Source organism: Poecilia mexicana, unplaced genomic scaffold, assembly GCF_051168715.1.
Source record: "Poecilia mexicana isolate PSO_F unplaced genomic scaffold, ASM5116871v1 scaffold_11, whole genome shotgun sequence".
Lineage (NCBI taxonomy): Eukaryota > Metazoa > Chordata > Actinopteri > Cyprinodontiformes > Poeciliidae > Poecilia > Poecilia mexicana.
This window is the reverse complement of record NW_028263380.1, coordinates 3772185-3786811: the sequence shown is the minus strand read 5'-3', so window position 1 is coordinate 3786811 and position 14627 is coordinate 3772185. Positions and strand designations below refer to the sequence as shown.

Genomic DNA, 14627 nt, shown 5'->3' with positions numbered 1-14627 from the left:
AACAGCTCTCAGCAACAGCCGAACCTTCCTCTGGAAACAGATTAAACGAATCAAAAACCAAGTGAGGCTTAAAATTGCTCAACAATTCAGCGTGAAATTTACGAGTAAACATGATCCTGCCCAATGAACCCCCCAGCCTGACCTTTTCCAGACATTTGAACTGTAATTGCACACATAAGTGTTTCAGGCACCGCATCAACACAATGACAAATATCTGTGAAGTGCTTTCTTGGTTTAATGTTTTGCAGATTTTTTTTTTTTTTTTTTTGCCTCATTCATTTACTGAGCTGAAATGAAATGTAATGATCAGAGGTGAGGCAGGCAGTCTGACTCCCACTGTGAGTTACAAGGGAAGAATTTGGGATAGAGTCCAATATTCCTGTAATTCAGCTGATTCAGGAATTTAAGTGAATAGCAGAGCCTAGCCTGTATGGGTCGGGTCATGCCAGCAAACAGAAAGACAATTACTATAGACGGCAAAATCTGACTACCTTTTTCAATAAATACATTGCTTCAGGTCTACCTTTAACAATGCAAAACACATGGAGAGCAATAAGACAATGCTATGTCCAGTGTAGTAATATTCTCATCAAACACTAGGGGGCAGCAGAAGGCTATTTCTTCCAAAACTGTGACTGTTTAATGAAAAAGTATTACACCCCTTTACAGACTGCTTTTGGGTCTTTCTTTTTTTCAGACTAAGATCTTCAAACTACTGATTACAAATTCAGATTTTATTTACTGAGGGGTAAAAAAAACAATCTCAAATCAATCTAACTCTATATAAAGTTGCAAATTCATCACTGACAACATCAAGTAGATGAAAAGGTCCAAAATCCAACAGTTCAAGGGCCAATTTACAGAAATTCAAGATCAGATGAGAAACAAAGACATAGATATTTATCAGCGTGGAAAGAATTTTGTTGCCTCCAAGTCTTTTAGACTGCAGTGAACCTGAGAGCCGTTATTCACAAATGAGAAAACCACAAACAAAACCACAAACAATATTCAGGTGGCTGAAGGCCTCCAGAATATCTTCAGGAGTAGAGAAATTACTCCAAGAAAGCGCCCACGACCCAACCAGGAGGCTGGAGGCCTCACTTGGTCTGTGTTTGTGATTCAATAATAAGAAAGAGACTGGACAGGACAAAAATCCCATCCATGGAAGGTTTTTGCACCATAAATTCAAATTACATTAAAATTCAAAAATATTTTATTGATTCTAATGGAAAATTAAACATTGTTGTAGCTCATTAATCCAGATTCTTCACACATACAAACACACAGTTGGGCAAAACTAAAAAACACAAAATCCTTTTGTCGCATTTTCCAGAATGACATCTTGATGATCCCAAAGATTCATTAGTCCACAGATTACAGAAAATAATAGTCCTATAACACGGGAGCATGTCGGGAAAGATGGGTAGAAAACGGTAGTTTCCAGGCTAAATCGGGAAACTTGACAGGTGTTTTACATGTGACTGAACACTTACATAGCATTTTATGAAAAGTTTTTAAACCAGAAAAAAAATTGGTTGCAATTGGAACCAAGAGTTGTGCTCCCTACATGGAGAAATGTCGGTCATCAGTTTGTGGCCTTTACCTCAAGCACACTTTAGTTATGTTGCTCCAAAACACACCAACAAGACCACCTCTGAACGGTGATCTTAGAAAACTTTTGATAACCGTTTCACAGAAAATAAAAGCATTTAGTAGTAAAAACACAGATTTAGTCCAAACTGGACATCAAACAAAAGGAACCAATTTCAGCTCTAGAACCTTCCTTGCCACGACTTATGTTCACAAATTCATAATGTAGCAGGAAGAATTCAACATGCCCTATAATATATCCTACAAGCAACATCAGCCCTCCTGACAAATGCTTGGATAATTGCCAGTGGATACCCTCTTGTTAAATATTTACCGAGTTGGACCCTGCCATCGCTTGATATGGATAGAGTTCACTCGCCTACTTGGGAGTTGGGAGGTAACCTGCTGGAAAGAGACGGTGAGTCTATCTCCGGTTCAGCTCTGTCTTTAACTCCAAGCTACTCAAGCAACTGCAGTTTCCACATTGGAGCCACAACTTACCAAACCAGAACCCTTTTAGTTAGAAAAAGCATATTTCTTTCTGTTGGAGAGTTAACTTTACAAACCTTTGAAACTGCGACCAGTTTGTTGTATTGGCTCGTAACATTCTGTATAGTGAAAAGTGAGCCTCTGCTTCTGGAGTAGGAAGAGTTTAAAAAGCCCACTGCTGTGAGTCTCAAAGAATCTGGAGAACAAAAGTAGCAAATAGTGAAGTCATTTTAGGAAAACTCTTGGAAAATGTTAAAAAATTCTAAGATTTTTCTTAGAATTTCACCTCTATTAGATAAATGTTTTTCACAAAAAACTTTAGGCCTCAAAAGAGCTCCTATAGTGAGACCTGTCCAGTCCGCTTTAATTGAACTGTACTTTGCCTAGAAAGTCCGGTTTGTTTGGGGAGGTGTGAAAAAGCAATCAAACTCTGACGCAGACCAAAAAGCAAACTCTGGTGCATCTACCCAGGCCTCAGTTCGGTTGAAGTCAACTTTGGTGTGGTTCGAGAGCAGAAAGTGGATAATGCTGCAGGGCATTCTGGTAAAGTACAACCAGAGTTAATATGTCAAGCACTAGCAGAAGAAATGGCTAGTGTTTTTCTGCCAAAGACAAAAGAACAATCAGATGCTACTCCATTTTTGTTCACATTCTGTAAAGAAGGAAATTGAACTGATTGTAATTCAGGTTTTTGTGTTGATTCCGTCAGGTTCATGCTGCAGCGCCACCACAGGCAAGGGGGTGAACAGGTTTTTTGAAGGGTTTGGTCCGTGGGACACAGTTCAGCGTGAAAGCTAATTGCACCAGTTGAAAATGTAACAAATGTTACACATTTGGTCTCCAATCGAACCAAGTCTACCGGTGTATCAGGACACACCTTATGAGAGTCTTGAGCATGAAAGTCTGTCAGAAAATGGATATTTTCCTTAAAGCGGACAGAAATGTTCCAACAGCAGGCACTGTTCCTCTGTCCTGTTTGGTTTTCCTTCGTCATTTTATGTTGGCCATTTTGCCAGACTAAACAACCTTATACAAGTAGACAATCAGTGAATTGCAGACAGCTGAGTGTCCACATCAACATCAAATAGATGTTGTGCTCTGACAAATCAATGTAATGATGAGGCTGTAAAAAAAGTGCAATCAAACGTGTGGAAAAAGGCAACACCTTCTTTAATGGTCCACTGGAACCTGATGTGAAGCTTTTTCAGCTGTTCACAGAAGGCTGAAACTGCTGCCTGGGTTTTGACGTTTTATTGTTACATCACAGCTGAGGAGAAAAGCTAGATCAGTTGACTTAAGGTGAGACAACAGCCATACAAATAGCCTGCTACAAAGTTGCCATGGGAATCAGGGAGGGATCAGAAAACATTGCTTTTAGAGGAAATCACCTGGGTGATGGATACAAACATTGCATTCCTGATCCCCCACCTCCCTCCATTTTTCCAAAGGAAACTTGACACAAATGGAAAGCCACCTAACCGCTCAAATGTAACAGACTTTCAACCGTTATCAAGTCCATCACATCACTTTCAAAAGCTCTCTGTAAAATATGCAAATAACTGAAAGGTTGCTTACAGTAACATTGGATTTGAGGTTACCATTGAGAGCAATTACCAGCAACTGAGTTATTTAGAAAAATCTATGAATTTTGGTATTTGATTTGTATCAAATGATAATTACAGCTTAATTTTCTAAACAAATGAGTCAACTGAAGTTTCTAGAACAAGGCTGCATGTGTGTTATATTGCATTTTAAAGATTGCAGTGACAATGGCGTGTTGAAAGGATGTTATGTCTTATCTCACCAGGGCTATGGTAAAGGTCTGCTGTACCTAGAAAGATCTCTGAACTTAATACTGAACATGCAGCTTTCTAGATCTGATAAGATTATTTTCTAAAATATTATGTATTATTGTGGCTATTCATTATTTTCTTGGCCTAGCCATTGTACACCGCAGGCTACAGGAGCAAAACAAAATAATCCATCAGGCAGTCAGGGAACCAGTCCAGACATGTCTTATGATCTCAGAGGAGAAAAGAACCAAAGAGTTACGTAGTGATTGAGAAAGAGGAGCTGGTGGTGAAGAGATGAGCCCTTAAAAGTCAGATGAAACCTCACGTTTGTAAAACAGATGCAGAGTCAACACAAAGCACCACAGTGTATCTGAGTTTTACTAAGCACTCAAGGGAAACAGAGAAAATACAAAAGGCACAGTACAGCTCTTTAGACACTATACAGGTTGTAATATGTTAACAAAACAAAGGCATGTTTATTTTATAATACAATAAATCCCTCATGACCACGACAGGAGATAGTTCAGGAATTTTGAAGTTGTTGTTAATGTCTGCCCTGCAGAATGCAACTGGTGTCTTGAGTTACTGTCGATACCGATGAGTTGTTTCTGAAGGCTGAAGCTAACATAATAATTTGGAGTTCCATGGAAAAATCTGTGACTTCTGAACGGCGAATACACGGGGGTCCAATGTAAACTGGACTTCTACTAAATGAGGACACCAATAGAGGAATCTACTGAAGATATAAGCTTTTTAACTTCTTACCAGATCTGACTTCAAAAGGCCTCAACAATCCCCTCCATGGCAAATACATTCAATGTTGGCAGAAAAAAAATTTCCATCTAAATGACATGAAATTGTAATCTTCATGGAACAACGTACAAACACTCACAAATAAATAGTAGGATATAAACCTCAGATTGACAGTGGAAAACATTTTAAGGTGCCATTTCAGAGATTTAAAACCGACATCGATGAAACAATGAGAGCTTAAATCCTAAAGCTTCAGATTCACGTGATTGCCCACCTCACATCATCTGATGACGTTGTGTGAAAAACAGGGGAAATGCCTTTTTAAAAGCAACATTCAATCAGTGCTGCCTTATTAAGACTGACAAAAAAAACAGAGCATTAACTTCTCAGAGCAAAACAATTTATTTTCAGCTTCATCTTTTTCAAGAGGAATGTTGCATCTCTGCTATCATTTGATCATACGCTATACTTAAACTGATCAACATAAAAACTAAAATATAGTGTCTGCTTTTGTTAAAAAAAAACTTTTACATTTAATATGCTAGAAATAGCTAAAGGACCCAACTGGATTAGTCTATCAAGACTTAATTTTGGTGCGCATACCAGTGATGTGTTTCTAAATGATTTCAGTCCAAACACCAGAGGCAGAGTGGGCAGCATCATGTTTGGAATCGAAATGTGCATCAGACTGATGCTACTGATGCACAGTAGCATCAGTCATTAAAAACAGAATATGAAGGTCTCCATAGAGGCTGCATTGAATATCAGTTAAGAACATTAACTGATGGTGGCTTATAGGAGTCACATACAGGGTTTGTGGTTGCATTGTATGATTAACATTTGTTCCTCCTTCATCTGCTCATGGTAGGAGATTAAACTAGGCGAGTCATGCAAACAGCGTTATGCAACCCTATGTTCGAATCTTTTTCACTGGTACGCACGACTTGATTTAGCTCAGCTTGGATCTACTCGATGTTACTAATGAGTATTAAAGTTCGAAATTAGCACGACGTGATCTGTATGTGACACCAACACAACACGAGCAGAAAAACAATCTGCACCTTAAATCACAATCTATGGTGTTGCTTTCAATGTTGCCATTTTCTCTAAAGTTCCTTAAACTACGCTCAGTTGCATTGTGGGTCTTTACAAATGGCAGTTCTGATTATTGGAAGGGAATCACTCTTGTGACACAACCAGTGACTCCTCAGGGTTTCACCCAGTGTATTGTAGGCTAACACAGGTTTACAGTTGATGCATTGAACTTGGGTTGAAGCCAGGAGCGAGGACCAATTGTATCGTTCCCGCCCCCTGTGACTTGGCCTCCTGCCTAAAGTTTTGTGCGGATCACGTGCGCCACCTTTCAATCAGAGGCCAACAGTCTTCTGATGTGTTTTCAGTACAACTCCACACACTTAGCATTCCCAGAAAAGTAACTATTGAAAAAAGGGTTGGTATCACGTAACCATTACTAGTGGAAAACGTAGTAGAGCCAAGTTGAGTCTTGCTGTGAAAGTGTTAATGGAAAAAGACCATTAGACTCCATTTTGGTCCTGTAACACTCCCAAATCGTTCTATGATACATGCTCTGTGTCTGGTGACCTTCCATTGCTGTTTTGAACAGACATTCTGGTGACTAGATAGTGATGCCACCCATCACTTTTCTACATGTGCACCAAATTATGTCCAAATAGGATCATCCCTTCAGAGCATTAAACAAGCTAAAAACTCAACAATGGCAGCTGCACAGTTCCTATGTTTAGTCATAACAGTACAGTACAGTGGCGATGTAATGAGGCAGTGATATCACTGTTTTATAAATAAGTTAAAGGAATCACAATAGAAATGCACACACAAAAAACATCCTAATCCAGTTTATTAGTACAAGCAAATCCCTCCAGATATGTTGTTTTCTGTTAGGAAAGGCACTATGATCCCAAGCTGGCTACTTATTTATTTTAACTTCACCTTGAAGTCGAGAACATGTTTAACTTTCCTCAGCATGAAGGCAGTGATCAGTGCACATCCAACCAGTGTGAACACATACAATCCCACAAAGAGAGCAGCATCGCCACTCTCATGCAGACGTAAATAAAGTTGCCTTCGGTGCACATAGTCCAAGTAGGAGGCGTGGATCTGACAGAAGGTGCAGCAAGAGAGCAAAACATGGAACACCTGGTGACTTTGGCCCACAAAATCACACCGTCCAGGGAGGTAGCGCTCCAGCAGGGGGAAGGTGAAGAAGAAAGAGCAGCTGAGAAAGAACGCCACCTGACCGAAATGGTAGGCGACCGCCAGATCATCGTTGGACCACAGCAAGAGTCTCTTAGCCACGGGGCTGTTATCCCACATGTAGGCCAGCGCTGAGGGGACTACCTGGCACACCTTACGCACCCAACAAGGTTGGGTATGGTTGCAGTATTTCCCATAGCAACATCCTAGACAAGACAGACAGCTAAGGATGGTGGAAGTAGGCATGAAGAGTCCTTGCATGCTTCTGTGCATGGTCTCATCTACTGCATAGTAAAAGTGAACCACAGCACTGCCGTACTGGTACTGCGCTACCCCAACATAGTCAAGAAAGTAGAACAAGTAGTGACACATCTCAGATTTTCCACCCAGCAGGTGAGCTAATACACTGAATCCTGAGTAAGTCAGGGAAGACAGCACAAGGATGAGCAAGGGCCAAGAATGACGGTCGTTGACAAAGTCCACCGCGTCTGTAAGTTGGCGAAGCTTAACTAGAAGCAATAAAAAGGCAAGCAGGTGAGTCCAGACATTTAAGGTCTCGTTATGGCGCTGGAACAGGGACAGGAAGTAGTAGCGCCAGCTCTGATCAAGCGGTCTATAACCCATGGAGACGTAGCGTTCCCTGAAGTAAGCAGGAACCTCGGAGTCTGTGACGGTGCCGGGCATGGAGGGCGCCGCCTCGGTCAGCAGTCGGGGTACCTGCCGGATCTGCTGCCGGCTGATGAACACTCGCCCAATGCTTTCCATCACCATGGTTGCCATGGCTGCTTGTCCTGATGACAACAGGTGGACGCTGCAGAAATGGGAGTCAATGTCATTTATATAAACACACTGATGTCTGCAACCTGAGGCTCCAGAGTCACAAGTGGCTCTGAATAACTGGTTTAAAATGATAATCAGCTGATGTTTTTAATAAATCTTTAATAACAAATACTAGTATAAGCATATTTTTTCACTTAATTTTATTCCATGACAGGATCACACAAAAAATACTAGAGGCATTGTTTTTTTTTATCTATTTTTTTTTTATTCAGTTAGAAACTCTGTCCCTTTTTTCATTTTCATTTTCAATACATTTCAACATCCCACAGAAGGAAATGTACCCATCTTCTGTTCTGCTAAATTTTTATGTTTTCTTTATCTTAAAATCTAAATATAGACATAAAATGGGGCACTTTAAAAAGAACAAATTCCCTGAAGTACACATTTATCAAGCAAAAATTACATTGTCTTTTAAAAAATAAGTTTTATTTAGCTGCACTGAAGTCAAATATGGCTCCTGGATTTGAAAAGGTGGCTGAGCCCTGCCCTAGAGTTTATTTCCTGCCACATATATTACATAAAGCTAATTACAATTTATGATATTTATGACTTTGTATTTGAAAGCTGTTCTACCCTCTCAACTTTATTCAAATTATAATCACAATCTTTTTATTGGAATTTATTGGAATTCTCTGTGAATGACACACATATTTGTGCAGTGGAATAGAAATGAGACATGGTTTTCAAATTTATTAAAGAAAAAAGTGAAACTTGTGGCAAAAATGTATATTCAGTCCCGAGTCAACCTTTTGCCAAAGATTCTTTGTTGGATTTAGGTCTGGACTTTGGACACTGTTAGTGTAGATTTATCACATTAAATCCCATTCAACATTCAAATTTGTGGTTGTAACATCATAAAAAAGATGGTGTGAAAACTTTGACACAGCGCTGCAAGCTTGTATGCATAAAGATAACACAGTAACACTTTATTTGAAGGGGGTTGAATAAGACTGTCATGACACTGTCATAAACATGACATGACACCTGTCATGAACATGAATAAGTCTTCATGAATATTTATGACTGTTGTCATAAAGCGTCATTCGGTAAATTATGACACTTTTAATACAAAGTTGACATTATTCAAAATGTCTTTGTTATGACAACTTGACATTAACCAGGAAATCATTACTGTTTAAACTTTACCTTTAATAACATAAAGTTACCTAATTTTTAAAGTGCAATCAATAATACTTTTATAACAAATTTATATCAGTAATGATTTCTTGGTTAATGTCAAGTTGTCATAACAAAGACATTTTGAATAATGTCAACTTTATATTAAAAGTGTCATAATTTACCGAATGACGCTTTATGACAACAGTCATAAATATTCATGAAGGCTTATCGATGTTCATGACATGTGTTTATGACAGTGTCATGTCAGTCTTATTCAACCCCCTTCAAATAAAGTGTTACCGATAACACTAATGAATGCTGTCTAATGAGTATGCCAACCATCCTGCGTATCTTCTGAAGTCATTCCCCATTTTAATTGGCTGTCAGACACTCCGGAAACTGCCTGATAACCCTGTTATCTCTAATGCCACCACTTAACCCCTCCTAGAGACCCCAGCTGATGGAAGTCTATCGCTTACATACCCATCACTGCGGTCTCCATGGTTACCACTTTAGGATCATATTTTCCTTCGGGGTGCTTGGTTATTACTTTTGCTCATAAGAGAATTTTGTGATAGAACTGTCTGTCGTAACAGCGGCTTAGGGGTTGCTATTGTTGCACGCAAACATGTAGATGTCACGGAATCCATATTTCTCAAAATTGGACAGAAAATTATTACGTTTTTCAGCCTTGACAACCTAGCTACCAACCGACTCCAACTTTAAGAGAATCGCATCCTTTAAGTAGATGTTGAAAAAATAAATAATTTCAGTTAAAGAAACAAGAAAATTGCAAACAAGCCCCTCCGTATGGCCGCTACTTCGCTTTTTACCGATTAGTTTTCTTACTTTTCAGTCGGGAGCATGCTCGTGCGTGATAAAACAGACCAAGTGCCGTTAACCCGTGCGAGGTGTGCCACCACATTTATGGCACTTTAATGACAGTCGAATAAAGAAAGACCTGTGAAGTTCAGCCATAACCCACTCGGTAAATTATAACAGCTACTAAAACGGTAGGTCCTGTTTAACAGAGCTAATTAAATAACGACATTTTTACCTTGTTGTGCTTATTTCCGCAGCAGACTCCTTTTTATCGCCTTCGCCCAGCGGTAGACAGAAGACATTCAACAGATTAAGTCGTTTTTGTGAGAATTGTGCGCCAAGCTGCTTTCAACATACTCCCGGAAGTTCCCTTACCTTTCTGCAACGATAAAAGCACAAATTTCTCCCTTGTTTTTCTGTCGTTCGTTCTCGGTCCGTTTCTTAAACAAGCTCGTCTTTTGGCGTTATTATGCCATATTAACGTTTTTAAACAGCGGAAGAGCAAATTTAATTTAGTTGAGGAAATTGTAACACCTTATTACATTTTTTTCGAGAAAAGTGTTTGATTTTGAAAAACACACCGGAAAAGGTAATCTACTTGAGTAGCGGGAGAAGCAGGAAGAAGGATACGAAATGAAATAACTAAAAAACTCCAACACACTCCTTCATTCATAAAAAATATACCAAAGCATTCTACCTCTGCATTGACTATTTAGTGCTGTTTCTGAAGCCTAAAAATAATTCGAATAGCATTTAAAGTTTATCTAACCAACTAATTCAAGTTTTTAAAACTTCAGTAATATTACAAATAACATTCAAACTCAAAGTTCCAGCTGCTGTCTGTGGTTCAGGGCATTTCTGCAAAGCAAGTGAAAACATCCAGTCTTTGTGGGTGTGGAGTGCTGCTAACATTCTTTGTGAGTGACTGTGTGCTGTTATGTTGTCTACAGTTTACACATGTAATAGAGTACATCATACAGGCAACAAGACACAAACCTCAAAGACCAAATTGCATAAACAGAAAATTATATTGGTTTTGCTTATGTTTCTGAAATCAGGAAATGGCTCAGAATTTTTTGAATTCCATGTTCCACCCCAGTAGAGGTTTGGTTTCCTCTCCGACATCTTTCCAGTAGTTTGGAATCTCTCCAAACTACAGGAAAGACTTGGTGTGTAAATATTTATGCCTGATGTGATTGTGAAATGAGGCTCTACTGATTGAAGACAAGTGGAGGCATCCACTTGATAATTTACACAATAATGTTTTGGCTGCATATATTAAGAGAGGACAGAGTAGGCTCTGATGAGGAGCAACAACTATTTATTTATTTAATATACTTTGCTTTTGTCCGTTTAGAACTTTTATGAGTTGGTACCATTTACCTGCCGGCTAGGAAACTGGTGCATTTTGTTGTCGTGGTTGGCATTCCACCTGAAGAGATGGAATGCCAGGGCAGCTTGGACATGCCCTGGATGCTTCATCCCCAGATAGAGAGATACAGACACCCACTCTGAGCATGTGACCGAGATAAACAAAGTTCTTCCAATGACATGAAAAATTTGGCTGAAAAAGTAACAAATGAATTTTATGACCATTATTAATGAAATTTAAGACCTGTATCACGACAGAAATTTACAGAAGAAAATTGCATATGTTGCTATGTTCTCTACAGCCTTACCCCACAGAATGACATCAGATTGACATAATGCTTTTCAACCCTCAAAAAGTTCTCAAAGACGCTTTAAAATAAGCTTTACCCAGCCTTCCATGGGTTGGTTAAATAACCATTGGTTTTGCCATTGGTGAGCTAATGGCAAAACCAAACATCATCCAGCCAACTGAACATAAGTGTAACAGCATAAACTATGAGCTCACTGTAATAACATTATTTGTCTCTGTTTAAACCCAGAGCTTTCAGGTTTCAGTTCATCACTCCTCCCCTGTTTATCTCACATTTTGACACTTCCTGTTACCAACTGCGCTTGCATAGTAAGATTGCACAGGGTATTGGGCTGCTCAAAAAGCAGCCCAATACATTTACTAAAAATGGATGTATATGAGAGAGAAATGGATAGAAGGAGCAGAAGTATTGAAGGCACAGTAGATGGACTGCAGTATTTTCAATCTCGTCCAGGCCTGGTTCATTAGCTCATCTCTTTTACTGATTCTATTGAACCTTATTCCAACAGCAGCGACTGATTTTCACTGGTTCATTTTCAGCTATTTTTCATTTAGAATCGTCCTTTTGTCAGTTTCAAGACATTTCAGTGATCGCTGTGTGTTTTGTGGTCATTAGCAGAAGGGTACCAACAATTATGTCCACATGTGTATGTCCAAATATATTGCCACTTTGGCTAACATTATAAAGTGGAAGTTACTTGTGGGTGATACAAATTGACTCTTACATACAGTGCAAAAACTATTTTAATTGTGATTCTATTTCTTATTTTTAAACATCTAAGTGCGTAAGAGAGAAGAAAACATTAAATATTTCAATCTGATTTTTGTAGAACATGGATCTGTAGCTCATGTTTGATCCAAAATCTAAGAAGGATCTCACACGTTTGCCTTTTTAGAAGAAAAGCTCACAATTTTTGGCATTTTGAGTCGGTTATTATAAGCCACAAAAACAGGATATGGGCGATGCTGCACCTTATCAGCCGCCAAATTTGTACCGTTCTGAACGGCATTTCCTGAACAAAAACACATACATACAGACTGAGGACATGTAGAACAGAAAAGTGGACATGTCAGAACAGATAAACCGCATGAAGGTCTGGGTCCTAAACTTGCTTAACCTGTTTTAAGGTCAATGGAATGTTACTAGTGTCATCTTCAGAGTGTCCACATAGGGGCAGTGCTTCCTCTTGCAAAAAGCTCAGCTTTAGTTGGACTCCATTTAACATAGTAATTGTGATAGCAGCACTGGGATGTAGCGATTTTTAATGATATTTTTCCGCTCATGCTAAAGAATAGCACAGGGAAAAGATTCTTCTGGGATTGTCTTTGTTGCAAAATGTGTTTATTGCCAGTAGATGATTTAAGTAAATCATGGTGACGGTTTTAACAAATATGTCAAACACATTTTTTTCTTTTTAAATAAAAGTGGCATACTGCAGCTTTAAGGCTGGCACTGTCTTATTTAAATTTACACAACTTGTTCCTAATCTTTGCTTCCGAGTAGACACTCAGCAGATAAAAGACAAAAAATAATAATAGATAAATTAAATTAAATTAAATTAAAATAAAATAAAAAACAAAGTGAAAATCGTGGTTGAGATGTTATTGATGTAAATTCATGGGTAAATCAGCGAATACAGTCTGCTGCCAATCAAGTCGCTAGCACACAATACCCAGCCTGGTCACATTTACACCTCACCTGAGATGGCTCCAAAAAACAGGGAAGAACTGTGAAATATTTTTAAATGGAGAAGAATCTGGTCAGACTGACTGGGGAAGAACTGATTAAAGCCACTGACATTGAGAAGAGACTCTTGACTACCCCTAAGTATATCACATAACCCCGTCTTTTAAATCAAGACTTAACATAAACTTCATATTTTTTCCAGATGGTCATATTATTAACTGTGTATAAATAATGGTCAAAATAAGTATTTGATACAGTTCTAATTTGTTGAAGTTACTAATTAATCACTTAACAACTATACAATGTGATTCTTAAGATTTGTTCTTGATCTCACAGGTGAGGTGAACCTGTGATAAAAGTACCTCTGCATACTACATACATGGTGAAACATGAAAAACTGAATGTAAATTAAATTATTTTATGACTGAATCTTTAAAAACTTTAATGTTTTAAAATCTTCAAGCAAATTCAATTCATTGACCATTTCTGTAAAAAAAACAAAATCACGTTGAACTAATATTCACAAAAAGATCTCTGCATTTAAACAGATCAAGATTTTGTTGAAAGAATTTTGAAAACGTAATGTTCTGCATTGTTTCTCTATGAAGCACAATAAGAAGCTTTGCTGTTTGAGTTAAAACATGTCATCATTACAAAAGTGAGGACAAGGTTGGATCAGGAAGCAAATGTGTAAAGTCGTTGGACTTTGCTTTATTTCATAGAATTATTGCAGAAATTCTGTAAATAAATCAGCATTTATATTCTACAAACGTTCCTGTAGAAACGTTTGGCAGAGAAAGTTCTGCTCAGCTTTAAAACGACAGTTCTGTTGGCTCCCCCTAACAACACAAACGGTAACTTTTCGACAATTATGTTCGAGATATGCTTGCGAAAGTTCAGAATTCGACCCCCTGTTCCGCTCACGAGGCTCAGTAACAACGGAGCCAAACCCAGGGCCCCGCAGACACTTGGCATTTTGCTTTTCAAACCCTTTTGACTGAAAAGAAGAAGATGTATCTAAGTTAGACTCCACAAAGCAGCCCATCCTCTAGCCTAATTGGGTTGGATGGCTCAGCAAGATATCGAGGTGGCATTTTGCCGGAGAATTCCCCCAGGTTCCGCGCCTGATGAGCTCGCCCCGACTTCGTTTATCAATGTCTCCCAACTTTTGCTGAGTGGTTTGTTTTTGCTCTTTGCACACTTTATCACCTGTCACATCTAATGGGGCCCACTGTGGAGTACATGGGGCCACAGCAGATCCCTTGGGTTCATCTCTGCTTCCAGTTTCCATTTGCCACAGATAGCTCGATAGCTGGAGATCCTCCACTTTGCAGCAGACTGCTCACTGTGCTGGCGTGAAAACACACTTCATCTGCTGGATGGGGATCCGATTGGAGCTCTCCATATTGAACTTCTGATGGTAAAAATAGATCTGTGCAAACTGTGGCTAAAAAGATGGCCGGCAAACGGAGATTAGTGAAAACAAATACTAGATGAACTGTTAAAATTCACTGTTGACTTCAGTTCTGACTTTAATCTAAAACCTATTAATTGTTTTAATCAAGATAGTTTAGAAAGTCATCAATAAATGATTAAAAAATCTTAAAATGTTAGTTCCTGG

The 14627-nt window shown here is 38.8% G+C and overlaps 1 protein-coding gene across 1 annotated transcript; it reads right to left on the bottom strand.

The window, feature by feature from the left end:
* Positions 1-4232: 4232 nt before the first annotated feature.
* Positions 4233-10017, bottom strand: paqr7a (progestin and adipoQ receptor family member VII, a). The gene is made up of 2 exons (XM_014970574.2): positions 9874-10017; positions 4233-7668 (listed from the first exon to the last, which is right to left on the bottom strand). Exon 2 carries the CDS (start codon positions 7635-7637, stop codon positions 6579-6581), a length of 1059 nt encoding a protein of 352 aa, XP_014826060.2. The 5' UTR covers positions 7638-7668; positions 9874-10017; the 3' UTR covers positions 4233-6578.
* Positions 10018-14627: the final 4610 nt, after the last annotated feature.

Excerpts from the sequence above, each read along its gene's own strand:
- paqr7a (XM_014970574.2), bottom strand. The coding sequence starts at position 7,637 with ATGGCAACCATGGTGATGGAAAGCATTGGGCGAGTGTTCATCAGCCGG.